At 43.2% G+C, this 27,681-nt stretch overlaps 1 protein-coding gene across 1 annotated transcript; it reads right to left on the bottom strand.

The window, feature by feature from the left end:
• Positions 1 to 9,610: 9,610 nt before the first annotated feature.
• Positions 9,611 to 27,513, bottom strand: ING5 (inhibitor of growth family member 5). Its single transcript, XM_044289262.1, has 8 exons — positions 27,378 to 27,513; positions 24,820 to 24,891; positions 15,279 to 15,445; positions 13,752 to 13,863; positions 13,556 to 13,643; positions 13,275 to 13,410; positions 12,507 to 12,568; positions 9,611 to 10,862 (listed from the first exon to the last, which is right to left on the bottom strand). The coding sequence occupies exons 1-8, from the start codon at positions 27,412 to 27,414 to the stop codon at positions 10,826 to 10,828; spliced, it is 711 nt and encodes a 236-aa protein (XP_044145197.1). The 5' UTR covers positions 27,415 to 27,513; the 3' UTR covers positions 9,611 to 10,825.
• Positions 27,514 to 27,681: the final 168 nt, after the last annotated feature.

The raw sequence follows: 27,681 nt of genomic DNA, 5'->3' as shown, positions 1-27,681 counted from the left end.
CAGTCAAGTATGAGCACCCCCAGCTCCATTCAAACTCTACAGGACTTCAGAAGGTGAAGACTACAGCGCTTAGTCCCATAGAATGAGTGGAGTGGCTGTGCAGGTGCTTGACCCCCATTCTCATCACCAGTGGGAGGCCCAGTGGCCAAACCCCCCCACCAATCTAACAGTCATCTCCTATCCAGTGGCGAGAGATGACATGTTGTAACTAGAATACAACTTTGGGACTCATGCACACAAACGTATTTTTTTTTCCGTGACCGGTCTGTTTTGTTTTTTTGAACCATTTACTTCAATGGGGCACATATATATAATTGAAATGACTGTGTGCATTCTGTGTCTGCATGTCCGTGCCACAAAAAAAAGAAAAAAGAAATAGAACATGTCCTATTATTGTCCGTATTATGGACAAGGATAAGACTGTGCTATTATGGGCGGGACGTTCTGTAAAATGCCGAACACACACAGGCGGTATCCGTGATTTGTGGACCGCAAAAAACTGCAACGGCTGTGTGCGCGAGACCTTAGTGTCCTTGCCATAATCTGCATTGTGCACGGGTTTTCCATGCAGAAAAACTTCAGCGTAATACAGTACTAGCAAAGTGAATGAGATTTGTCAAATTTCATACGCTTTGCTTAATTTTTTAAGTGCAGAAATCTTCAACATCTCAAATGTTTGTGTTATTCTGCATGAGTGGTTTTCCCAATAGACTTCCATGGGGTTGTTGAGTTAGAAAAAAAAATCTGCAACAAAAAACACACACACAAAAATGAGATAAATAGTAGGGTTTTGGTGCGGATTTCCACGAATCCACACCATGTACAGGTAGCCTTAGGGTATGTGGACTTTCCACAGTGAAACTGCATGCAGAAGATCTGCAGCATACATGGTAGCAGCAAAGTAGCAATTTTACATAAATCTCATCCACACTGGAAAATTTCTGCAAAAGCATCTGGACATAACTTGGCCTGCTGTAAGATTTCAATGAAATGCAGAGGGTGAAATCTAGGACTCATGCTGATATCCTACACTGGAATACATTCCATGTAGACATACCCTTAATATTTATTTCAATGTGTTGTGAAAATGCAGATTATCTTTTTTTGCTATGTTTTACCATTAAAAATTGTTTTTATTTTTTTTAAAGAAATAAAAATTAAAAATGTGTTGTGCACCACCATATTCTGAGACCCATAACTATTTTTCTGTTTATCGAGCTATGTGAAGGCTTATAGTTTGGGATGTAGCAAAATGACAAAATTATAATCAGCATTGTCCATTTTTATGTTTATATGATAAATGGGCAGGGGATTGTGAATAGTTTTTAAGAATATATTAAAAACAAAAGAACAACTACATTTTCTTTTTCTAAATTTAATTTCCCTAGGGGACTTTAACATGTGATCACTTGTATAATACGCTGCAATACTTTTGTGAAGCATCACCCTATTACAGGAGGACAGCACCAGCCGTATGGAGTGGGATCAGCTCCCCATGTGCATGTGACATATATATTACATCATAATGTACTAGGGGAATGGGGATGTAATTTGTCCCCTGCACAAAAATATAAATAGGCCAACATTTTAAAGTATAATAAAAAACTAAAAAAAAAAAAAAAAACAACACGACCACAACACAAACATTAGATGATGAGTGATCTGTCTATGCCATTCAATTCTCTAGGATTCAAACTGGCACTGACCTCCACAAAGAAAACCAGCTAGTTATCATTGAACAGATGCAAAAAGGTCATGTTTCATCCGATTTTGGTGTGGATATGGTACAGAAATACACATAAGACCACACAAACATTTGTGTGGGTCTTATGCGCGTTCACCCGCACTTGTGTGTAGGAGGTAATCCGTGCAGATTGTTGCTGTGGTCGGATTTCAACCAGTAAAGGCTCATGCACATGCCTGTATTGGGCCTGCAAACAGTGGGTGTGAAATATGCGGGCACCCCGCATCACAGATGCAGACCAATTCACTGGAAGGTGTGGTGTGTTGCCCGTGCATTGGGGACCACAAACTACCCAATGCAATGAACGGACGATCAACGGCTGTGTGCATGAGCCCTTACTCTGGAGTTTCCACTGTGGAAAATCCCCAGCAGACCTTCTATTTGTGGCTGTACCCTAAGAAAGCTCATAGAATAAGCCTACTGGAGGTTTAGGACAGCGGCTCTCATTGACTATACTTCTCTATAAAAACATGCTAAACAAGTATAAGACAAAAAAAAAATTATATATAAAAATACAGGTAGGGGGTAATGTGCACAAAACTTTATATTTCATGTCAGTTTAATAAATCCACTCTGTATCATCTTGGCAGGTTGTGACATGAAGTGCTCTTAACTCTATTATATAGAACATATTAGACCAGTTAAGAAGTCTCATAAATTAAATACATTTGTCGAGAAGCTTCAAACATTCATTAACCAGAAATACATATAGTCTATTAACAGGGCTATAATATTCCAACACATAATAATCACACCAAAACTTTGGTCACAGTTATCAGGGTTATAGCCTTAAATATTTGATCACAATAACAGCTACATTCAGACTTCTAATACATTCCGATTATCGAACATGAATTGAATGGAAGCAAAAAGGATGTACATTACCGAGATGAAGGATACATAAAATGCTACATGTGCTTGATAGTCATTCAATAAGCTATTTCCTACGAGGGAAAAGTGTGTACAGAGGTGGGCCCTGATGATTTTTCACATTGATATGGGGGAGTCTGTGAAACCCTACCATTTGCCCTCTACCTCTTCTATAACAAGATTGGACACAGCAGACCTGTGCTAATGTAAGCTTTCTGGAGTCTTCAGCCTCATGCACACGACTGTAGGTTTGGTCCGCATCCGATCTTTTTGCGGATCAGATGCCGATCCATTTATTTCAATTGGGCCAAAAAAGATGCGAAATGAACGTTTGCTGTCCGCATCCATATGTCCGTTCTGTGGCCATGCAATAAAATAAAACAAACAGTACATGTCCAATCTTGTTGGGTTTGCAGACAATAGGCATTTGGAACATATTGCGGGACTTGTGGAAAGGAAAATGCACGATTTGCAGACCGCAAAAAACGATACGGTCGTGTGCACGAGGCTTTACTTTTCTACAATTAAGGCAGGGCAGTAGGCCTCCTTACTGTTCCTTGTGCTCACTCACACCGAGTATTTCTTGTAGAATGCTAGTTGCAGAATTTGTCTCCGCAGCGAAGTGCAGAACAATGAGAGTGGATGCTGTTTTGACAAACCCCATTCACTTGCACCAAAAAATTATTGCATAAATAATATATATTTTTTTTTAAATCTGCAGAAAACTCTGAGCATTTGCACATTCGCAGTATGCCCCATCAGTTTTAACCAAGGAGAGATAAGTTTTGAAAACCACAAGTAACAGGTATGGATTTCTAGGGTGGTTTAACAGCATAACACTTATGCTATATGTGAACACAGTCTTACCCTGGGTTCACACCTGAGCGTTCGCGATGGAGCGCTCTGTATGCCCGATTGTACCGGCGTTTACAATCGCGCATACAGAGACAAGCGAACGCCCATTGTCGCGCGTTCCCGAAAGTCTATGTACGGGAACGCGCGACAAAACGCCACAAAGAAGCTCAAGAACTTTTTGGAGCGTCGGGCGTTTTACAGCGCGATCGTATGCGCTGTAAAACGCCCAGGTGAGAACCATTCCCATAGGGAAGCATTCGTTTCTCCTTGTTGAGGGGTTTTACAGCACGTAGGAACGCGCTGTAAAACGCTCAGGTGTGAACCCAGCCTTAGGCCTCTTTCACACGGGCGTCCTGGATTTGCTCTGAATGCATTGCGTGCGCATTGCAGGAAACATGCGCGAGTAGGCACGCAATTGCAGTCAGTTTTGACTGTGATTGCGTTCCAATGTTCAGTTGTGCAGCCAATGGCCCTTAATGGCCCTAATGACTTAGTGTCCACCTGCCATTGGCTGAAACACAACCTATCCCCAATTTGTTTCATACGTGCACAGGGAGAAGCAGCGGCGGCCATGTGGGACCAGGAGCGGCAAGCCCAGGCATTTGGGGGGGCCATTTCTAGGCTCGGGTAACCCCTTTAATGCAGACACCTAAATTATTGATTTTGGGCAGCAGATTGTGCGGTCTAAACAGCGATCTGCTGCCCAGAAACAATGCAGCAGTATGAGGATAAGGGATAGCAGTAGCCATTGCTCGTCCTCATACTACATCCTCATACTATTGAGGTGATTGCTACATGTAAATGCAGCCCGTCACCTCTAGCAAACTAGAAGCCAATTGTCATAGGGAAACGCTGCTGGTTAAAGCGTGTTAATCCAGCATTAGGCTGGGTTTACACCTGAGCGCATTCGATAAGCACTTTTTACAGGCCTTTTCTGGCGTATTTTGGGGTGTTTTCATATTTTGGAAACGCGCGTTTGTTTGATTAACCACAGAGGTATCCAATGTTAAACTGCGACAATACGCCCCAAAGAAGCTCCTGTACTTCTTGGGGCGTAGGGCATTTTACAGCGCGTTCGTACACGCTGTAAAAACGCTCAGGTGAGAACCATGCCCATAGGGAAACATTGTTTTTTGCCTGTTGAGCGCTTTACAGCGCGTAGGAATGCCTGTTAAAAAAGAAAAACAGTAATTAAAGGGGGTTTTCTAGGTTATAGATCATGATTATCTATCCATAGACGGGTTTCCCAAGTTCAGGTTTTCTGAAACAGTTTCTGAAGACAAAAGGAATGGATTAAAAAAAGAAATAAAAATATAAAAGAAGGATCTTTATACTTACTCTCCCTTTATAATCAATACCTGGTTTTGGCTTAAAAAAAAAACTGCATTCAAAAACCTGAATGTGTAAACCCAGCCTTAGGCCTCATGCACACGAACGTATTTAGTTTGTGTCCTTTCAGTTTTTTTTTTTACGGATAGGATGCGGACCCATTCATTTCAACGGGTCCGCAGTAAATGCGGACAGCACTCCGCATGCTGTCCGCATCCGTTGCTCTGTTCCGTAGCCCCGCAAAAAAAAAAAAATAGAACATGTCTATTCTTGTCAGTTTTGCGGACATTGTTACAATGGATCCGAAATACACACACGGCTGCCATACGAACATAATCTTTTTTTTTGCAGATCGCAAAACATTCGTGTGCATGTAGCCTTAGGCCAATTCCTCAAGTGCACGACGGAATGTTGCTCCTCTGACGTGACCTCATGACGATTTATGATGCTGCATGTTCCTGTCTGACAGATCTACTGTACTCACAGCATTATGTGAGTACAGTACAGAAGACCCACAGTCAGGCAGGAACTCACAGCGCTGAAAATCATTATGATGCTGCGAGTTCATGTCAGAGGAGCAGTGTTCGGTATGGGGAAATACAGCCGTAAAATAGAGCACGTTTCCTGGATTTACTGACTGATAAAACTGGGAGTCAGGTTTTTTTTATTTCCTTAAAGGAAAAGATTTTCAACCTAAGAGTGCTACAACATCTCACGCCTCTAAGAATAAAGAGGTGGCTGCACATGCACATCTCTCTCCCTTCACTTCCATGGGACTTTCAAAAATAGCTGAGTACGCTGACTTGGCCATTTTCAGAAGTCCTATAGAAGTGGAGAGAGCTGTACATGCACAACCACCTTTCTATTCACAGCAACATGAAGACATTCTCTAGATAGGAGCAGGTGTCAGAGGTGGGGCCTCATTACACCATAAATGTCCATATGGTACAACCCTGGATTAAGTTCATTGTAAAAAACTGAAAGGTCTACATACACAGCATTTTAAGCAAAATACAGGATGTTCTGGGTATGGTGTTCTAGTACCTTAAACACTTAACTAAAATGTTTTCCTAAGTGTTAGAAATACCCTAAAATGTTTCTATATTTGTTGAATTTCTAAATTTTACCGCAAAAGTGGCCTTGGAGTTCGGGCCTCCTTCGCTACAGCACATACAGAATCCATACACTGCACCCCTGTATGTGGTGTACAGATTCTGATTTGTACAATACACTCTGCAGTAAGCACCGTCTTGGTAGGAGCACGAACGTGTTTTCTTTCGGTGTCTGTTCAGTTTTTTTTTTTTTTTTTGAGGACCTTATGCGGAACCATTCATTTCCATAGGCCCGCAAAAAGCAAACAAACAAAAAACTGAAGTTATTCCATGTGCATATCGTTTCCGCATGTCCGTTCCGCAAAAAAATAGAACATGTTCTATTACGGACAAGCATAGTACTGTTCCATTAGGGGCCAACTGTTCTGTTCCGCAAAATACGGAATGCACACAGACATCATCCATATTTTTTATGAATCCGTTTTTTGCAGACTGCAAAATACATACGGTCGTGTGCATGAGCCCTGAGTCAGAATCTGTACACTGCATACATGGTGGTGGTATACGGATTCTGTATCTGCTGTAGTGAATAGAGCTGGTCAGGGCATTGTGATGAAAAGGGGCTATGACCGGACTTGCAGGACGTGGCTGATGCATAGAAAGTTACAAGTGGCCTTTTCTTGGAACAGATGTTAATGGGTGATTGAAACAGCCAGACAATGAAGTATAAAGCATATTAACATGCTGTCTGTTTCATCTACACGAGGCCTTAAATCAGACAGGTGTACTGTACCTGGGATCAGCTGCAACAAGGAGACCCCTTGCAGTTCTACAAAGCCAAAACTTACAGCCCCGCTATAAAGGAACTATGCAGCTACAAGCCTAAAATACATACTGTCAAAATACTCCCATTTGCATGAGGCCTTAAAACCAGAAGGCTCAATGTGGAACAAGTGCAATGGTCAAAAAACTAAATTATGAAACCTGTGGAAAAATAGGAGGCATAGAGGTATGGAATTTATGACTTTACTTCAAACCACATGGAAGCCCTCCAAATAAACAATTTCACATCTTTTCATAAGAACGTCAAACTCTGCACAACGACTACTGCCCACGATAGCGGATTTATACACATAAATCTGATCTTCATATAGATATACATCTTTTGTATTTACATGTAAAAATAAAACTGGCACTCTAATACAATATAGAGGAATCATTTCATGGGGCTCTTACACACACATCCCCACAAAGCAGTGTCATAGATTCATTTAAAGGGCTCTATAATCAAATATATTATCAACATCTTTATCTTCTCTGTATACCTCTTATTTAAAATATATTTTCAGTCAAACTGGATTGGAAATTGATCATCTTTGGTGTGTTAAAAAGAAACCAAGTGGGTCACATTTATGATACAAGCACTGTCCTTCCTATAGCAGCTGTAGGTTACGTCTACCACCACTGTGCTCTGCAGTCCAAGCGATCATTTACAGTAAACTTTTCTTTTGTAACAAGCCTGTCACCTCTACGGTGATGCCATCTATTTCATGGGCTGATCTCACATGCAGACATCATATCCATCAGGCACGGCATGGCTAACGTTCTGGAAGCTAGGATCACGTTAGACAACTCTTAACACACAAAATGGGCTGGTGACTGCATGACCTTACTGCTGTAGCATGGGTTTTTCAGTTCAAATTTATTTTTTTAAAGTAAGGAGACCTTAAAGGGGTTGTCCCTACACTGTTAAGTTTGCAAGGGAGAAGCCAGGCTTATAAAAAGGAAGCTGAACTCGCCTGATAAAGGTCCTTCCAGGTCCAGTCTACATTGGTCTGGAAGTAATGGCATCAAGCTCATTGTTCACGTGACCACTCATAAGTCCCATCCCATTCATGCACAGAGCCAGCAACAGGCTGAGTGGTCATGTGAATAATGGACCCGACGCCATCGCTTCCGGCCCAACACAGGAGACTGGACTCGCAGAGGTGAACCAGAGGGACCTGTAGCAGATAAGTTCAGCTTCTTTCTAGGTCTTAAAAGCCTAGATGCTCCTCTGCAAATGCTACAAAGTCTTTAAATGAGGATTTTAAAGGGGGTTATCAAACAGTATATAAGGAGAAAGGTGATGTAATTGAGCAAAGATGCTGGAAGACGTCTCCAAGAACACCAGAATCATAAGGGCTACCTGTAGGTCCTATCACTCTTAAAAGGGGTTATGCCATGATTGATGAAATCAAATTAATCCTCTCTGCTGCAGCTTTTTTTTGCTGAGTATTTTCTGTTGCAGTTCTCTCCCTGTAGGTTTCACAGTAGTAGCAACAGTAGTAGTTTACGCTGGGTTCACACCTGAGCGTTCGCGATGGAGCGCTCTGTATGCGCAATTGTACGGGCGTTTGCAATCGCGAAGAGACAAGCAAACGCCCATTGTCACACGTTCCCGCTGAAGTCTATGTACGGGAACGCACGCCAAGACACCCCAAAGAAGCTCATGTACTTCTTAGGGCGTCGGGCGTTTTACAGCACGATCGTACGCGCTGTAAAACGCCCAGGTGAGAACCATGCCGATAGGGAAGCATTGGTTTCTCCTTGTTGAGCGTTTTACAGTGCGTAGGAACGTGTTGTAAAACGCTCAGGTGTGAACCCAGCCTTAAGGATGGAACTGAGCATGTGTGTCCACCTCAGTAGGTGGACGTGAACAATACTATACAGATTAGGCTTCGTTCAGACTTTCTGTTCTGCTCCGTTTAGGACTGATAAGCACATAACTGACTCCAAACTGAGTCAAACGGAGCCCTTAGGACCCCATAGACTATAATGGGGTCTGTTAGGTTTCCGCTCAGAAGATTCTGTCCTGCATGCACAACTTTTGTCTCCGCTTAAAAATCATCTGAGCGGAAACATAACGGACCCCATTATAGTCTATGGGGTCCTCAGGCTCCGTTTGACGTCAGTTATGTGCTTATCCATCCTTTCCGTTCTCCTGCCCCTAAACGGAGCAGGGGAACGGAGGCGCTAAACGGTGATGTGAACGTAGCCTTAAACTCTATTATAGTAAAGTAAAGAATATTTCACAACTGGATAATTTTTATAAGAAAAAGTTACAAAAGTAACTTTTCATGCTGAACTATATAAAACTAACATTTAATGCTGGCACAACCCCTTCAGTGTCAGAGTGAATTCTACTGTAAATAGGCTACAAATACAAGATTTACAAGGTAAGATTTTCAGACAATTTTTGTTGTAATCATTTTACATTTTTTATCAAATTTGTGCTATGGCAATTTGTTATTGTAGTGTTCATTTACATCACCTTAACCTTTTATGTAGGGTTTGAATGTTATCAACTGATATGGCACATGCGTAAAAAATATATTATACACCACATTTAACATGGGGCCCCCTTACTTTTTCACATTACTGTATGTTTGTTAATATACACACAGCAGAATTCTGGTATTTAAATGGTACCTATATGGTGTGACACAGCAGTTTACATTTATATGTGCACAAAAACATAATACGGCTGCATTTTAGGTTTGTATAAAGATCATGAAAAGAATTCTTAAAAACAGGACATAAACTCATCACTATTAGGGCTCATTCACACTACCGTATCAGTTTTTGCGGATACCCAAAGCATGGATACCAGCCATGTGCGTTCCGCATTTTTCCAATAGTCTTTCTCCTGTGTAGAAATGCCTATTCTTGTCAGCAATTGCAGACAAGAATAGGACATGCTCTATCTTTTTTGCAGGGCAACAGAAGTACGGATGCAGACTGCACACCGTGTGCAGTCCACATCTTTTGCGGCCCCATCTGTTCCGCAAAACTACGGTCGTCTGAATGGGCTCTTAAGGGAATGTGAAACCAGCCTATAAAGGTAGGATTACTACTGCACCAAGTCATACATTCAGATGCACTAGCTTGCCCAAAGTGTACAAACCTGCATGTGAAAAGTGGTATAAGCATAATAGTGCACCCTTACAGAAGAAATGATATGAAAGGAATCCAAACTGGTTTATATGAAAAAATCCACAATTTCTGCTTTCACATGCATTTTGAGTGCTTGGAGCACCCAAAAAGGGTTCCTTTTATGCAGCCCCATGTAACAAATACCCACCAGAAAAAATGCAATCTATCGTCTACAGCTACAATATAGTTCAAGGCATCATGCACAAGACAGAGCAGTGGATGTGCAGAGCCATAATACAGCTGTGTGCATGGCCCCTAATTGATTTAGTTTGTACTTACACTTCATATACCAGACACACCATAACAGATTTTCACTGTGTGTATATCGCCTTACAGTTAGTACTTGTAACATAAGGTGTCAAGAGTGTCGCCATAAAATTGATTTACAAATCTTATATCACTAACATTTTATGTTCATAGTGGAACATGTGCGTTGTATGTTTAAAGGAGTTGTCAAAGCTTTTTTTTTTTAATGTTTTACTGGAGTGCTGGTGCAGATAATTCCTAGCCTCAGCAGTGTACAACACTAGACTGCGGAGGCTAGCCACTGGCATTTAAAATGTTGGCACTGCAACGAAACAACATGTCACTGGCTGGAGCTTGGGGGAAGATGAGGGCGGCGGTAGCACGAAGGTTAGTTTTATTAATTCTTTTTTACCAAGTTCCTGGCACTTCAGTAAAATAAAAAAAATAAAAAATAAAAAAAACTCTGACAAACCCTTTAAGCACAAATCATGGAGTAAGACAAAACGTGCTTTACTTTGTTCTCCCTTTCAGTAACATAAGATGATGAAATTACACTGTCAAAAAGAAATTAATAGCAGTACCAGTCCAAAAGTGCAACAGTACTCTTCCTAGGAAGAGGGTTGTAGATTTAGTAAATCTGTTGCTTCCTCTTAATCTTTAGGAAGCCATCCAGTAGCAATAAAAAGGACTGGGACGATGCACAGAAAATCATGTGGAAGTAATAAGGAGAAATCTGATCAACGTTGTGGTGTAATCATTTCTTCCGCTCCTGAGTGCAACGAGGACAGAACCTACACAAAAAAATAAAATAAAGTATTCTGTTACAAAGTGCTTATGTTTAGGGACCAATGTGTAAGAAGGGACAACATATCCTAAACTGCTGCTTAAAGGGGTTGTCCAGGTTCAGAGCTGAACCCGGATACAACCTCTTTTTACTCATTTACCATGTAGGAGTGGAGCATTCGGAGCATTTCCTTGCTCCAATGTTGGCCCTTGCCTTGCGCTCCATCGCACAGGGCAAGGTCTGTTTGTTTATTGCCAATGACGTACTAGTGGTACCCACCTCTAAAACAGCCTCAGGCAGCGCTACAGACCGCCCATTTCTGTAATCTTGGATGGATTTTTTGCAACTGTCCTGTCGCAGATTTTCCATTTCAATCAATTTTTTCCAGTAACAAAGCAAGGGTTAACAGCCAAACAAAACTCAATATTTATGACCTCGATTCTGTAGTTTACAGAAACACCCCATATGTGGTCGTAAACTGCTGTACGGGCACACGGCAGGGCGCAGAAGAAAATGAACGCCATATGGTTTTTGTAAGGCAGATTTCACCGGGATAATTTTAAGCTGCCATGTCACATTTGAAGATGCACCCCTAGAGTAGAAACTCCCAAAAAAGTGACCTCATTTTGGAAACTACGGGATAAGGCGGCAGTATTGCTGTTACTATTTTAGGGTACATATGATTTTTGGTTGCTCTAGAATACACTTTTTGTAAGGCAAGGTAACAAAAAATAGCCACTTTGGCACTTTTTATTTTTTTACAATGTTCATCTGACAGGTTAGATCATGTGCTATTTTTATAGAGCAGCTTGTTACGGACGTGACAATACCAAATATGACAGTTTTACATAATAAAGCATTTAAAAAAATAAAAATATATTTTTTATAGTGTCTCCATATTCTGAAAGCCATATTTTTTTGGGGAGATTGTCTTAGCTAGGGGCTCATTTTTTGAAGGATGAGGTGAATGTTTCATTGATACTATTTTGGGGGGCATATGCCTTTTATATCGCTTGGCGTTGCACTTTTTGTGACGTAAGGCTACAAAAAAAAAAAAAAAAAAAAAGAAGGGTTTTAGCAGTTTTTATTTTATTTTTTTCTACGGTGTTCAGGTAAGGGTACTTCCACACTAGCGTTAAAGTTTTCCGGTATTGAATTCCGTCATAGGGACTCAATACCAGGAAAAAAAAACAAAAAAAACCACACCACACGCTTCAGGTTTTGTCCCCATTCATAGTCAATGGGAACAAAACTGAACTGAACAGAACGGAATGCTCAAAAATGCATTCCATTCCGTTAAGTTGTGTTCCCAGACCGCAGAGCAAACCGCAACATGTTTTATTTTGCTTTCTATCCTGGGATGCGGAGCAAAACAATCTGCAACAATAGAAAACAGATCCGTCCCCCACTGACTTTCAATGGAGTTAATGAAGGATCCGTTTTGGCAATGTTAAAAATAATACAACTGGATCCATTCAAACGGCAGATGCAGATGGCTGTATCATCAGTAACAAAAGCTTTTGCTGAACCCTGGCTTTTTTTTTTTTATAAAACAAACTTTAAGCCTGTGTCCTTTCAATAACCAGATACAAGTATGGATTTACTAAAACTATTATTCACGCTTCCAGCAGCAAGAACATTTCATACTTACCACTTTCCTTTTGGTTTAGTGGTGAGATCTACACAGGCAAAATGGAACCACTCAATGGGACACTAAAAATAACAAAAGATTTTGTGAGATCTCTGTCCAAGTCTATCAAAAATAATATATATATTTTACACTGTAATACAGAAATCCTTAAAAACAAAATTGTGCTCCTCACGCACATGACCGTATGTATTTTTCCTGTGCTAATAGCATCCGTATCTCTGTTCCACAAAAGGAAAGAAAATGTCTTATTCTTGCCAGCAAAATGCGGACCACGGACCCATTAAAGTCAACGGGTCCACAAAAAATAAAAAAACACGTATGCAACACAGACGTCATACGTATTTTGAAGATCCGCATTTGGTGGACAACAAAATACATACGGTTTTGTGCATGAGACCTTAGAGATGGGACTGGTATTTAATTGTGCAGTTTTTGTCCACTTGCCAGTCATACTTCTGTAATCAGCACATTTGACTAGTCGATTCTGCAACTTAAATAGAACAGATCATTAATTACACTGACATGTAAAAGCAAGCGGACCTTACACCAAAATTGAAATAATGTGCAGTGTAAGATAAACACTCTACTTACACACTATTTTTATGCCATCAATAATATCAGTTTTCACCCCCCACTAAGAACACCAAAACTATCGTATGATCAACCCTTGGCCCTCCTCAGATTGTGCAGTTTAGGTATAAAATTTGGTTAAAAGGTAAAAGGACACTATTGGGGCATTAGGAATGATATGATATACAGAATTCTTACATCTGGGTTATCACAGCCAATCATTTCCCCATAGGACACCTGATGACACAGGCAGTATGTGGGTTCATTAGGGTCTACCGGCATATCAAGGACGTCTGATGGATGCACCGATAGGACCGAATCGGAGAACACTGGCCTGTTGTATAAAACATAAATGTTAATCACAATGTCCATAAATCAGATTGAAAAGTGATGTCATACCATATCACAAAAAGCAATGCTTTTTATAATTCTGCAGAAGACTATTTAAATTAGCAGACAGAGTGCTCAGAAGGACGTACCCTCCTTTTAATTTTTTTTTCTTTACAGTATCTTCTTCAGATACTCGACGACCTCGAGACCCACGCTTATCCTTCTGACCACGATTCTCTGTCAAACACACAGCAAAAACAGATATTTTATATTCCAAAATAACTATACTTAATAGATGCTGTTAAACAAGCACAAAAGCCGGCAGTGCCAACCACTGAGCCTCACTTTTTATCCCACGTCCGGACGGGCTGTCAAACTCTGTGCCTTCTAGTTTTTCCTTCAGGTCAGCTTCAAATCTAGCCAAATCGGCATCCAGGCGTCTGATGTGCTTGTCCACCTTGGAAAACAGACACATTGCTTAATTTCTGGGTTACATATACCAGATGTGTGAAGTGGCGTGACGTGGGCACCAGCTCTTACATTTTATGAACTGAAGACCTGAAATGGCAGATTTACGTTGTGCAAATAAATTTCAATAATGGAAGAAAGAGAATTTTAAAGGGGCTGTGCAGCGATTTATATTGAAGACCTATCCCCAGGATAGGTCATCAATATCTGATCGGCGGGAGTCCAACACACGCCTAATCAGCTGTTTGAAAAGGAGGAAGCGCTCCTCGCGAACGCCGCTTCCTGTTCATTACACTTAGTCTTGGATGTGCAGATGACAAGTACTTGCTTTATTCACTTGAGGAGACGACGCATAGCATAAAGAACAGGAAGCGGCGCTTGTATGGAGTGCTGCCTCCTCTCCATACAGCTGATTGGCGGGGATGCCCGCCGAGTGTCAGACCCCTGCCAATCAGATATTGATGACCTATCTTGAGGATAGCTCATCAATATAAATTGCTTCACAACCCCTTTAAATCAATTGGCAATTTTACTGATTGAGTAGTGAGTTCCCTGTGGATTTTCCATCGTGGATCTGTCTGAAATCTCCTTCGCACTGCAAACAGTGAAATCTGCAGCACATACCTACAACACAAATGGACATTCTGTGGATTTAAAATCTGCACTGTCAAGTTACGAGCAGATTCTTGTGCGGATACTCTGTACAGAATAAAACGTTTCCATATGTCGCCCACTTTGCTGCTACTGTACAACACACTGCTTCGGCTCTGCATTGTCCCAGTCTGCTGAGTGAGGGAGCGTCTGCCAAGTGCAGGGACAGGGAGAAGTGCACACAGCCCAGGCACTGTTAGCTGCTGGGGAGGACCTGGCTTTAATAATTTACTTACAGTCCCTGGCTGTTTGTAATATGACCTTGCAGCTGTGGAGGGACCCTGCATAGCAACCTCATTTTAAGCACAGGTAAAAATAGGTAGTACAGGGAACAAAACTGTGGAATTAAGGGGTAATTGAGTACACAGTGAAAAGTTGAAATAGGGCCACCAAGGAGATATTAATCACCACAATCCAGTACTCCAAAAAATAAAAATAAAAAAATATGAGAGTTATACTTTAAGATGCAAGTCTGCTGAACCAGATTTCAGATGGATCTAATACATAAGCCGCTGCCAGAGGTGTCTGGAAGTGGCTTATTCTCCTTTCCCTATTGAAAACACATGCATGTTCAGCCGAAGAATAATAAGTATAGGGGAGGGGGAGAAAACATTCCATAATAGGAACTTGTGAATCTGAATACAGGCAAATGTATAAAGTGTTGCTGGCCAGGCAACGCCTGAATCTCCAAAATCCAGTGAAGGCCAGCGTGTTTACTGAAAGAAGGTTAGCCTGTTTTTCTTTTCCTCTTACCATTTCATATGTCTGCATGGCTAACTGCACTTTGTCATCACTGTACTCCTTGCACTTGCTGTAAGCATTCTGGATGTGCTGTAGATGCTGTACTCTCTGTTCTGGGGTCAGATCCCGCACTTTGGCTATATACTCACTGGCCAATGCATCAATTTCTTTCTTTTTATCTGTAAATATATATATATATAAAAAGTTGAAAAGCCCAACTGTAAACCATGAATAACCTGTAAGCTATATGGTAACATGCATCAGCTTTCAGATTGTAAAGATTATGCTACATATCCAGACAGTATATTACATAGCATCATGGGGCTCCAGGAACAGTTACATAGCTATTGGATATATACAATGCATTTAGAAATTTTTAGACCCTTTCACATTTTAGGTTGAGACCTTGTGCTAAAATAAAATGCAAGTTTTCCCCCCATTAATCTGCACTCAGTATAATCATAATGAGAAAGTGAAAAAAAAAAAAAATATATATATATATATATATATATATATATATATATATATATATATATATATTTTTTTTTATAAAAGTACTTTGAACTTTTGGTATTACGACACTTAGAAATGGGAGGCTCCGCTGAACTAAATTCCATTTAAAGAGGCATGGATCTGGAGAAGGGCACAGAAATTTCTGCTGCACTGAAAGTTCCCACGAGCACAGTGGCCTCCATAATTTTTCAAACGGAGAAGTTTGGATAAACCAGGACTCTTCCTAGAGATGGCCACCTCAAACTAAATAATACTCCTCCTCAGTAAAAAAAAATATATATGAAAGTTTGCAAAAAAGCACCTAAAGGACTCTACAACTGTGAGAAAACTAGATTTTTGTACTTACCGTAAAATCTGTTTCTCTTCTGTTCATTGAGGGACACAGGCTTGACCATGGTATGTCCTTGAGTGGCCCAGCCAGAGCCCTGACTTGTACACAACTGAACATCTCTGGAGAGACCTAAAAATGGCCATCCATCGACGTTCCCCATTAGTGATGAGCGAACTTATGTTTCAAGTTTGAGGTACAAGGTTCAGGTTATCAAAGACCAAAAGTTATGGTCCGTGGTAGTGGAATCCATAACGGAATTCTTAGATATCCCGAACCTTGTACGCCGAACTTGAAAACAGAAGTTCGCTTATCACTAGTCTCCATCCAACCTCACAGAGCTCAAGAGGATCTGCAGAGAAGAATGCCTGGAAATCCCCAGATCCAGGTGTGCAAACCTTGCGGCATCATACCCAAAAGGAAAGGAAGGCTGTAATCTCTGCCAAAGGTGCTTCAACTAAGTCCTGAGCAAAGGGTCTGAATACTTATGTCAATGCAAGATGTTCATTGATGGACACAGGCTTGACCATGGTATAGCTGTTGCCGCTAAGAGGCAGACACTAAGCACAAAGGTGTGAGTTCTTCCCTTCAGCTATATCCTTCCCACAGGGACTAAGCCAAATTAGTTAGTGCAAAAGCAGTAGGAGAAGCAAGATAAAAACAGGAAAACCAAACTATGTACAAACCCAGAACCACACAGGCCGGAAAAGGCCCGTAAACAAGATAACGGGTGAGAGCCGTGTCCCCCATTGAACGGAAGAGAAACAGATTTTACGGCAAGTACAAAAATCTAGTTTTCTCATCCGTATCATTGGGCGGAAACACAGGCTTGACCATGGGACGTTACAGAGCAATCCCAAGGGTGGGCATAACCAGAAACCCTCCTGCCAATGAGAGAACCGCTGTCTGCAAAAAAAAAAAGAAAAAAGAAAAAAGGTGTGGACCCTGTAAAAATTGGCAAAAGTGTGCAAAGACGACCAGGTAGCCGCCTTGCATACCTGAAGGGCCGAAGCCACATGATGCACTGCCCAAGAGACTCCCACTGCACGAGCAGAATGAGCAGGCAACCGGAAGGGTGGGGCCCAGTCACTGACCCGGTACGCTTTCACAATGGCCAAACGAATCCATCGGGAAATGGAAGTTTTAGACACAGCCAGCCCTCGTCTCCTCTGGAATGACTAACAGGGACAGATAGATGCGAACGGCTCGTACCAAATCCAGAGTGTGGAGCGACTGCTCACGAGGATGAGACGGGCCCGGACAAAATTAAGGGAGAATAATCTCTTCATTTAGATGGAATGCCGACAACCTTCGGAAGGAAGGACTGAACAGGGTGAAGTACTACTTTGTCCTGATGGAGGATCAGGAAAGGCGACTGACATGAAAGCTGTGAGTTCCGACACCCTATGGATGGAAGTAATTGCCACCAAAAAGGCCACCTCGTGGGACAGGAAGAGAAGAAACACCTGCTGCAAAGGCTCAAACTGTGAAGACTAGAGAGCGTTGAGCACTAGATTAAGATCCCAAGAATTCAATGGAGGATGGAAAGGGGGCACAGCATGCGCAACCCCCTGCAGAAAAGTCCAAACCGCAGAAAGCAAAGTTCCACTGAAAAAGAATGGAGAGCGAGAGAGACGAAACTTGCCCTTAGAGGGAGCCGAGAGCCAGCCCCAAGTCCATGCCCAACTGCAGGAAAGACAAGAGTCGTGGCAACGAGAAACAACCAGGAGACAGCTGATGACGCTCACACCAACTAAAGTAGGACTTCCAGGTCCGGTGGTAGATCCAGGAAAACTACGGCTTTCTGGCACAAATCATGGTCTGGACAACTAGATCCGAGAAACCCTAAGCCCTTAGTAAGGAAGCTTCAACAGCCATGCCGTTAAATGTAGCAACCCTAAATTTGGGTGAAAGATCAGTCCCTGCTACAAGAGGTCCTCCAGAAGAGGAAGGCGCCAGGGTTCGTCGGCAAGGAGGGCGACTAGAGATGCATGCCACACTCGGCGTGGCCAATGGGGGGGCCACGAAAATGACTGGAAGACCTTCGACCGCAGTGAAGACCCGAACTGGATGCCGTAACAAGGCGGGATGTAGGAGTTTTGCAGATGGCGGTTCTCTGATTGGCAGGAGGGTTTCTGGTTAAACCCAACCTTGGGACTGCTCTGTAACATCCCATGGTTAAGCCTGTGTTTCCCCCAATGATACGGATGAGAAAATTAGATTTTTGTACTTACTGTAAAAACTGTTTCTCTTCCATTCATTGGGGGACACAGCTCCCACCCGTTATCTTGTTTACGGGCCTTTTCTGTCCTGTGTGGTTCTGGGTTTGTACATAGTTTGGTTTTCCGGTTTTTATTTCGCTTCTCCTACGGCTTTTGCACTAACTGATTTAGCTTAGTCCCTGTAGGAAGGTTATAGCTGAAGGGAGGAGCTCACACCTTTGTGCTTAGTGTCAGTCTCCTAGTGGCAACAGCTATACCCATGGTCAAGCCTGTGTCCCCCCCAATGATACGGATGAGAAATAAGATTCTCTGGTCTGATGAAACCGAGATTGATCTTTTTGGCCTCAATTCTATGCGTCATGTCTGTAGAAACCAGGCACTGCTCATCACCTGCCCAATACCATCCCTACAGTGAAGCACGGTGGTTGCAGCAGCAGCATGCTGATGGGATGATTTTCAGTGGCCGAGATGGGAGAAGGGTTAAGGGTTGAGTGAAAGCTGAATGGAGCAAATTACAGAGATATTCTGATCCAGAGTGCTCTGGACCTCAGACTGGGCCAAATGGTCACCTATCAACAACACAATGACCATAAGCACACAGCCAAGACAATACAGGAGTTGCTTAGGGACAACTCTGTCAATGTCCTTGAGTGGCCCAGCCAGAGCCCTGACTTGTACACAACTGAACATCTCTGGAGAGACCTAAAAATGGCCATCCATCGACGTTCCCCATTAGTGATGAGCGAACTTATGTTTCAAGTTTGAGGTACAAGGTTCAGGTTATCAAAAGAATTTCGTTATGGATTCCGCTACCACGTACCAAGAGTTATGGTCCATGGTAGTGGAATCCATAACGGAATTCTTAGATATCCCGAACCTTGTACGCCAAACTTGAAAACAGAAGTTCGCTTATCACTAGTCTCCATCCAACCTCACAGAGCTTAAAAGGATCTGCAGAGAAGAATGCCTGGAAATCCCCAGATCCAGGTGTGCAAACCTTGCGGCATCATACCGAAAAGGAAAGGAAGGCTGTAATCTCTGCCAAAGGTGCTTCAACCAAGTCCTGAGCAAAAGGTCTGAATACTTATGTCAATGCAAGATGTTAGTTGTTCCTTTTCAATAAATTAGTAAAGCTTTCTAAAATTGGATTTTTGCACTTACCGTAAAATCCCTTTTTTGTTCAATTTATTGGGGGGACACAGCACCATGGGTATATGCCCAGCTACCACTAGGAGGCGACACTAGATATCAAAAAGGTTGGCTCTGCCCAGGTGGGCTATACCCTCTCCACAGCCGCTAGGCTATTTAGTTTGTACCAATAGCAATAGGAGAGAGAAACAAAGCGAAGAACCATCATGTCCTGGACCGGAGAAGGAAACGAGAACAGCAGTCCGAAGACAGGAAAAAAAAAAGTTAAAAAAAAAAGAGGGTGGGATCTGTGTCCCCCAATTAATTGAACGAGTAAGGGCTTTTACGGCAAGTATAAAAATCCAAATTTCTCGATAACGTCATTGGGGGACACAGCACCATGGGACATCCCAAAGCAGTCTGAGGGTGGGAAGGAAATCTCATGCAAAAATTTGGATGCACAGGTGCTGGAAAACCCTGTGACCCAACCGAACCAGAAGAGGCCATAGCATGAAATGGTCCCAAAGGAAAAAATAAATAAATATATAGGAAACAGTCAGGATCCTAAGGACAAGTGCCTGGGAAAAAAAGCCCTGGAAGAACAACGCGAGTACTCCATCATGAAATGGGGTAAAGCGACTGAATAGAATACAGTAGTACTTTATGGGGTTGACAAAATACAAACCTAGCACGACCGCCAATAAACCGCCCAAGTGAGGGGAGTGTGGTTGTCTGGTGCGTGACAAGCAATAAAGTAAAAATCATGCCTAGTTACAGGGGCCATGAGAATACTTGGAAGTACTGCACCAGGTGTCAGATCTGAAGAGGCCAGCCATATAACCGGATCTAAGAATTGCAACTACTCCGCCCAAAAAGGGGGGGGGGGGGAGAAACATATGGTTGCCAGGTACATACTCCAACCACGATGGCCTGTCGGATACACCGCCTTGAGATAGTACAAGTACACTGCAGAGAACGACGGAAATGAGGTGCCAGGTGCATACTAGAACCAGAAAAGGGTGATGAATACAACGTCTGGGGATGGTACCATCACTCAGCATGAAGAGGGACCCTATGATTGCCTAGCCAGTAACAGTAATGCAGGACCCGTATGGGCCACAGATTGTACCAATCGGGCGCAGCACGTGGAGAAACTATAAATACTCCGTCTGAATGGGAGTAATCTGATTGCATGGGGCACACGATAATCAGAGTGGAGACATAGCTACAGCATCTGGAAATGGCATAGGTACTGTGCTTGATAAAGGAGTAGAATGACTGTGTGATGAATACTAGAACCAGACATGTGTAATGTGAGTAAAACAGCTGTCTAATGCAGACTAAAAAACCAGACAGGTGTAAAGGCTACAGCATCTGGAGATGGTACAGGTAACTCCACTTAAGAAGGAAACAAGGTGGCTGCATTGTGCATGCTAGAGCCAGACAGGTGCAATGGCTACTGCGACTGGAGAGGATACAGGTACTTCACCTAATAAAAGGAGTAATATGGTGAACCAGAGCTCCCCCTGTAATATGTTGCATGGTGCACGCTAGCCCCAGGATGGTGTATTGGCTACAGCGTCTGGAGAAGTAATACAGTGGTCTGGAACACTCCCCGACTAGGAGAGTGTGTTGAATTTAGCCCCTGGAATAGAGAAATTACTCCAGCTGAAAAGGAGATACCTTGGAACGAGCAAAGTCTGCCAGATACAGCATTTGGCAGTGGTACGAGTACCCCCTGTGAAAGGGAAGGCGTACGTACCTGGGACACCACATAGGTGTGCCAAGTACGGTGACGGGTAAAGCAGCACATACTGGAGAGGCGGCAAGCTGACTTAACTGTGTGGATAATATCCTGTGCAGCCAGGGGAGTGCCATTTGAAAATCCACTAAAGGTGGTACCAACCCCGGAGAGAAGTTCCTCAGTGGACATTTGTCTTTGACCACCCAGATACATTCTGTATGGTAGAAGACCGCCTGATGCTCTGTTCCGAGTCAGAATAGGTGCAGGTGTCCTCCGAGGAGGCAGAAGATGCGGCAGGGGAGAATAAGTCACCAGCCTCAGACCTGTCCTGGGGGTGACACGAGGAGGAGCGAGACATAGTTGTGACAACCCGAGGTAGTTTGTGGGACGACCTGGTGTCCGAATGTGAGCGTGCCCAGTCTACGGAGGAGTCCCTGGGAGCGGCAGAGGCGGCCGCAATTTGGGCAGGCAAGCGGTCCAGAGACTCCACCATGGATTGGGAGAGTCTGACAAGGTTCCTTATGGCTTGGGGGCATGGAAGAGGCCAATTCAGGAGAGACCAACACAGAAGGGGTGGTCAGGGAGACACGAAGGGCCTGGGAGCAAGGTACTGAGCACAAACAGGGAAGGCTGACCGCATGAAAAATACATGGCGACCAGGAGCGGGGGCTGGGAATGAGAGTCCTCTCTGGAAGAGGACATGGGGACTGATAGAAGAAGTCTCCCCGAAGAAGTGCTGCAGCAGCGTGCAAGGAGGTTTGCTGGCAAGATGCAGGCCCTTTCTTCTTGAAAAAGAGGGTAAGTGAAAACCTCCCCCCACAGGGTTAATGCCTACGCTAGGCTGGGATATGAGGGGAAGAGAACCCCTCCCATAAGCCGAGAGGAGCCAAGAAAAAGCCTGGGAAGCAAGGGGGTCGGGAGAAGACGCAACCTAGGCGAGAAAGAAGCAGAGGCCTCGATTAATGAGGTGGCCGGAAAAAGTGTGCCGTCAGCGGACCGGGGGCCCTCCAGAATGGGAAAAAAAAAAAAAAAAAAAAAAAAAAAAAAAAAACCACACACGGGTGAGGGAGGCTCCTGAGGAGAAGCGACGCTCAGGGAGGGGAAAAACAGGGCAAAAGGAGCACCATGGGCCCAAGGACAGGCCGGGGAAGATGCGGCCTAGTCCGGCAGAAGCCGGGGACTAAAGTAGAGGGAAAGACCGGGAGAGGTGGCCAGGGAGGTGAAGAATAGCCAAGAGAGGGAAGAAAAAGGGGGAAGGAGGGACCTAACCAGGCTCCCCAAATAAAATGAATCCCATCCCCTAGCCAGAAAAGGGGGGGGGGGGGGGGGGGGGGGAACCCGGAGGACCCCCTGGGGCAGGGATGCAGGGGAGAATACTTACCGTTCGGCGTCTTCAGGCGCTGCAGGGTCACCCCTTCGGCAAACTCAACGCTTGCATGGGGTTGCCGGCGCACCACTGCGGCTGCAGTAATGGGGGACTGGGTGACCGACGTAGGTAAAACAGAGCAGGTCATGTCTGCCTCATACAGACACTAGACTAAAACTGATTATCCTAGTGGCTGTGGAGAGGGTATAGCCAACTTTTTTTATATCTAGTGTCGCCCCCTAGTGGTAGCTAGGTGTATACCCATGGTGCTGTGTCCCCCCAATGACATTAACGAGAAAATTATGTTTTCACTTTATCATTATGGAGGACTGAGTGCAGAATGATGGGTAAAACTTGAACTTATTTTATTTTAGCACAAGCCTGCAATATAACAAAATGTGAAAAAGTGAAAGGGTCTGAAGACTTTCCAAATGCATTGTAGAAGGGGTCCCATGATGCCTTCCATTATAATGAGATGGATTTATGAGATGCTACTATGATTCACATTAGTCAGCCTTACGTGTTTAAATGTACTACTATAATAAAAAAATAAAAAATAAAAAAAAAGACTAATCAAATTAGTAACTGATGTAAAAGCCCTTGAACAACTATTTTTGGGCTTGGTTCACATTTACGTTGGGAAGTCTGTTTTTCTGTTTCATCACATGAGCACAGAATTCAAACTGTGACGAATCCATCACATGATGGAGGTCATTAACTTAAAATAGTGGCCATCATTTTGCCAGAAAAATATAAAAACGTACTGCAAGCTATGCCATTTACAGGAAGTTATGACTGAGCCTGCTATGCAGATGTGAACAGAGCAACTTATGAATTAAAAGGTTTTGTCCAGGAATGTTCTACTACCAGATTAGAAATTGCATATGGAGAGACACCTGCATGCTGGGGTTTAGGGCTTTTTTACATGAGCATGTACCTTGTGGGAATCACGCTCCATGTGAGAGGATTTGTGCGGTCTTGACTACAGAAGCGCATGGCATTATCATGATTGATCACGCTGTGTGCCTCTGTCTGACCTTTCTGTAACGGAATCATACTGCCATAAAGCTGTCACTATGATTACGTTACAGAAAGGTCCGAAAGAGGCACACAGCGTTATCAATCATGATAGTGGCGTACACTTCCTAAGTCCAGACCACACAATCTCTCTCACACAGAGCACGATTCCCGCAAGGTACATGCTCGTGTGAAAAAGCCCTTAGGGTCAGCAACAGTTGCAAGAAGGGATCCAGCATGCGAAATAAAATTTGATTTGTATTCTAATATCGCAATAAAAATCCACACAATGCATTTCAACCGCCTTGAGTTCTTAGGGTACTTTCATACTAGCGTATCCGGTAAAGGGTCTCAATACCAGAAAAAAAACACATCAGTTTTGTCCTAATGCATTCTGAATGGAAAGCAATCCGTTCAGTATGCATCAGGATGTCTTCCGTTCCGTCCCTTGTACGGTATTTGACCGGACAAAATACCGCAGCATGCTGCAGTATTTTTTCCGGCCAAAATCACGGAACACTACTGCACTTGCCGGATCCGGCATTAATTTCCTTTAAAATGTATTAATGCCGGATCCGGTACCAAGTGTTCCGAAAATTGCCGCATCACCGGATCCGGTTTTCCGGTCTGCACATGCGCAGTTCTTTGAAAAATTTTTTTAGACCGGATCCGTTATTCTGGATAATACCGGAAAGACGGATCCGGTGTTTTAATGAATAAGTCTAACTGATCCGTAATTATATATATATATATATATATATATATATATATATATATATATATATATATATATATATATATATATATATATATATATATATAATATCCGTTTGCATACGGATTACCGGATCTGGAAGGCAGTTCCGGCAACGGAAGTGCCTGCCGGAATCTAAATAGCTAGTGTAAATGTACCCTTAATCATATTCACGATATGATTAAAATCGCAAGACTGTCAAAACGCGTCAATTGGCTATTCTGAAAAGGTGCATTTTTTTTTTTAGAGAATACTTGACTAAAGATCCAATTTTATTTAACACACTGGATTCCTTCTTACAACCGTTGCTGATCTCGAGCGTGAACACACCGTGGATCCTTGATGTGGTCTGCCGAGTTCTTCCACAAGTCAGTGCTGCATTACACGGTTTTGCTTCATGGATAATTAGTTCATTATTTCTTTTATGAAAGTTGAAAAAGTATCAAATGGAGAAAAATGAGCAAAGCCCACGTACACATACCCTCTGTCCTCTGATCCAAGTCACTCATAAGTTGGAAGTTCCTTTGGAGTTCACAAGGTAAATTTTCTATACCTGAAAAATAAAAAAAATACAGCACTTCATAAAAGGTTAACAAAAAAAAATAAAAAATGTATATAAAGAGGGGCGCTCTATGATAAACAGGTTGTCAAAATCAACTAACAGCTGGAATATGTTTAAAATCAAGAAGCAAAGCAGCTCAGTTCCAGCACTGATGATCCGACCCAAGGTGATCACTGCAATCAGTGCAGTCCACTGAGAAAAAAACAGCTCACCTTCTCCTTGGCTGTGACGCAGTCCGCTGCAATAGGACCCAGCGACAGCCAGGGATAAGGAGACGCCTCCTCAGAAACCTCTCCTCCCTGTACTGATGCTGTTAATTAGCATACAAAACAAGCGTATCTGAAAAGTATCAGGTACTGATTTTGAAGAGTCAAAACCAGTGAAAGGTCCTCTTTAAAGAAAGGCCCACCAACAAGACATATCTGCAGCAAACCTAACATTAAGCAAATTTGCAAATGGGCAAAATAATTTCTACATGTCTTCATTGTAACAGACTACGAACACCCCCTTGTGTAGTCTGACCCGACACTGGTATTGCTATCCACCTACTTCTTGCCAACATTCTGAATGTATACTAGTGAGAAAGAGGAGCCATACGTATGGCTGCAGAATCAGGCTACACAGGACCTGTTTACAGTCAGTTACTATGGCGACACATAGGTACGCAATGGCGCTGTAGACACAATATGATAAAACAGTCCGCCCGCATGATATATACTAATAGACCACAGCTCACAGCTGACCACACAGACCATAGTTCACAGCTGCGGGGAGCCTCTAAAAATGCATGTCATAGTAGTAGTATACCCCCCAAAAAATGAAGTTTAATTCAGTCTCGCATTGTATGTAAATTAGCCAACACCTATACACCGTCCGTTTCTTTGGCAGGGAAGTGTCCTGGCTGCTTGGCTTTTCGGTAATCTCTCGCCTTTAATCTTGACTGATGCATTCCCTCATGTCTACACCTACGCTCTCTCCAAATATACTGGCTGTAAAGATAATGCAAGGCAGGGATGCCCAACCAGCAGCCCTCCAGCTGTTGCAAAACTACAACTCCCAGCATGCCCGGACAGCCTACACCTATCAGCTTACAGCTGGGCATGATGGTTCGTCTAAAAAAAAAATGTATATGTATAAAAAAACTTAAAAACATGGTTTCCTTGTCTTGTAGTTCTTCACTTTGGTGTGCAGTTAGCAGTGTCAGTTGATATTCAGCAATTGTATCTCTCTTCAGTGTTAACTGAATTGCAAGGTTCTCGTAATTGGTAAGGCTACTTTCACACTTGCGGCAGTGTGATCCGGCGGGCAGTTCCGTCGTCGGAACTGGCCGCCGGATCCGCCGACTGAAAGCATTTGTGAGACGGATCCGGATCCGTCTCACAAATGCATTGCAAGGACGGATCCGTCTCTCCGCTTGTCATGCGGACCGACGGATCCGTCTTGTACATTTTTACCGATCTGCGCATGCCGGAACGACGGATCCGGAATTCTGAATGCCGGATCCGGCGCTAATACATTCCTATGGGAAAAAATGCCGGATCCGGCGTTCAGGCAAGTCTTCAGTTTTTTTCGCCGGAGATAAAACCGTAGCATGCTGCGGTTTTCTCTTTTGCCTGATCAGTCAAAACGACTGAACTGAAGACATCCTGAACGGATTACTCTCCATTCAGAATGCATGGGGATATGCCTGATCAGTTATTTTCCGGTATAGAGCCCCTGTGACGGAACTCTATGCCGGAAAAGAAAAATGCAAGTGTGAAAGTACCCTAACAAACTCAAACTTATAAGACATCCTAACAGTCTGCTCCAATGTTGCCTTGTAGTTGAGTGGCTTATTGTATTGTTTGCCAGTTAAAGGGGTTGTCCGGGTTCAGATCTGAACCCGGACATGCCCTTATTTTCACCCAGGCAGCCCCCCTGAGGCTAGCATTTTGTGCCTGCAGCTCCATGTGTCTCCATAGTAACAGACTATAAACCATGTGACACTGCAGTTATACACCCTTTCATGTTTTTTTTTGGTTTGTTTTACTAACAGCTGCTGTACATGGTGCACATATGGCAGGTATGTTTTTTAGTTTCCTTTTCTGGGGGGGGGGGGGATATATGCTTAAAAAATAAAACACACACACGTCTCCCATACATTTCCACAACAGTACCACATCCCGACATCTCAGCAGTAGCTACAATTATACGTTTATAAAGCACTCAGCATACCTCCACCTGAGAGATTATTGACTATATATATTTTATAGACAGAATAAACATTTTCAATAAAGTTTTCCTTGTTCACATTCGTTACGTAAACCCACAGTACGTCATCACGTACACTCCCCCATTAGGGAGCGCGCGCCCGCAAAGTGGTGACGCAGTTTTAATAACACGCTCGGTGGATTCTTTATTCTAACCCCCTCAGCCCGCGTCAGCAAACAACACCTCCATCTACCCAACCCGTTCAGCCCTTCTGCCCCGGCACTTACTGTCCAGGTAGTGCTCGAGGTACATCGCAGTCGCCATGTTCGCAAAGTGCCAGAGCGTTTCCTTCCTCAGATCTCAATCCCGCTCAGCGACTCGCTGGATTATTCATGAGCAGTGCGTTTCCGGCGCGGCGGATTGGAAGGCTGCTTGATTAATATTCATTAGGCTGGAGGGCCCGCGCTCTACGCACGGCGATTTTTTATTTTTTTTCGTTTGATCCCGCCCACTGGCTGAGCCGCTTTCCCTCGGTGATTGGTGCGCTGCCTGGGCTGCGCGCTGTTCCTATTGGCTGAAATCGCCTCCTGC

This window comes from Bufo gargarizans, chromosome 4 (genome assembly GCF_014858855.1).
Source record: "Bufo gargarizans isolate SCDJY-AF-19 chromosome 4, ASM1485885v1, whole genome shotgun sequence".
NCBI classification, from domain to species: domain Eukaryota; kingdom Metazoa; phylum Chordata; class Amphibia; order Anura; family Bufonidae; genus Bufo; species Bufo gargarizans.
This window is presented reverse-complemented; position numbering and strand designations above follow the sequence as displayed.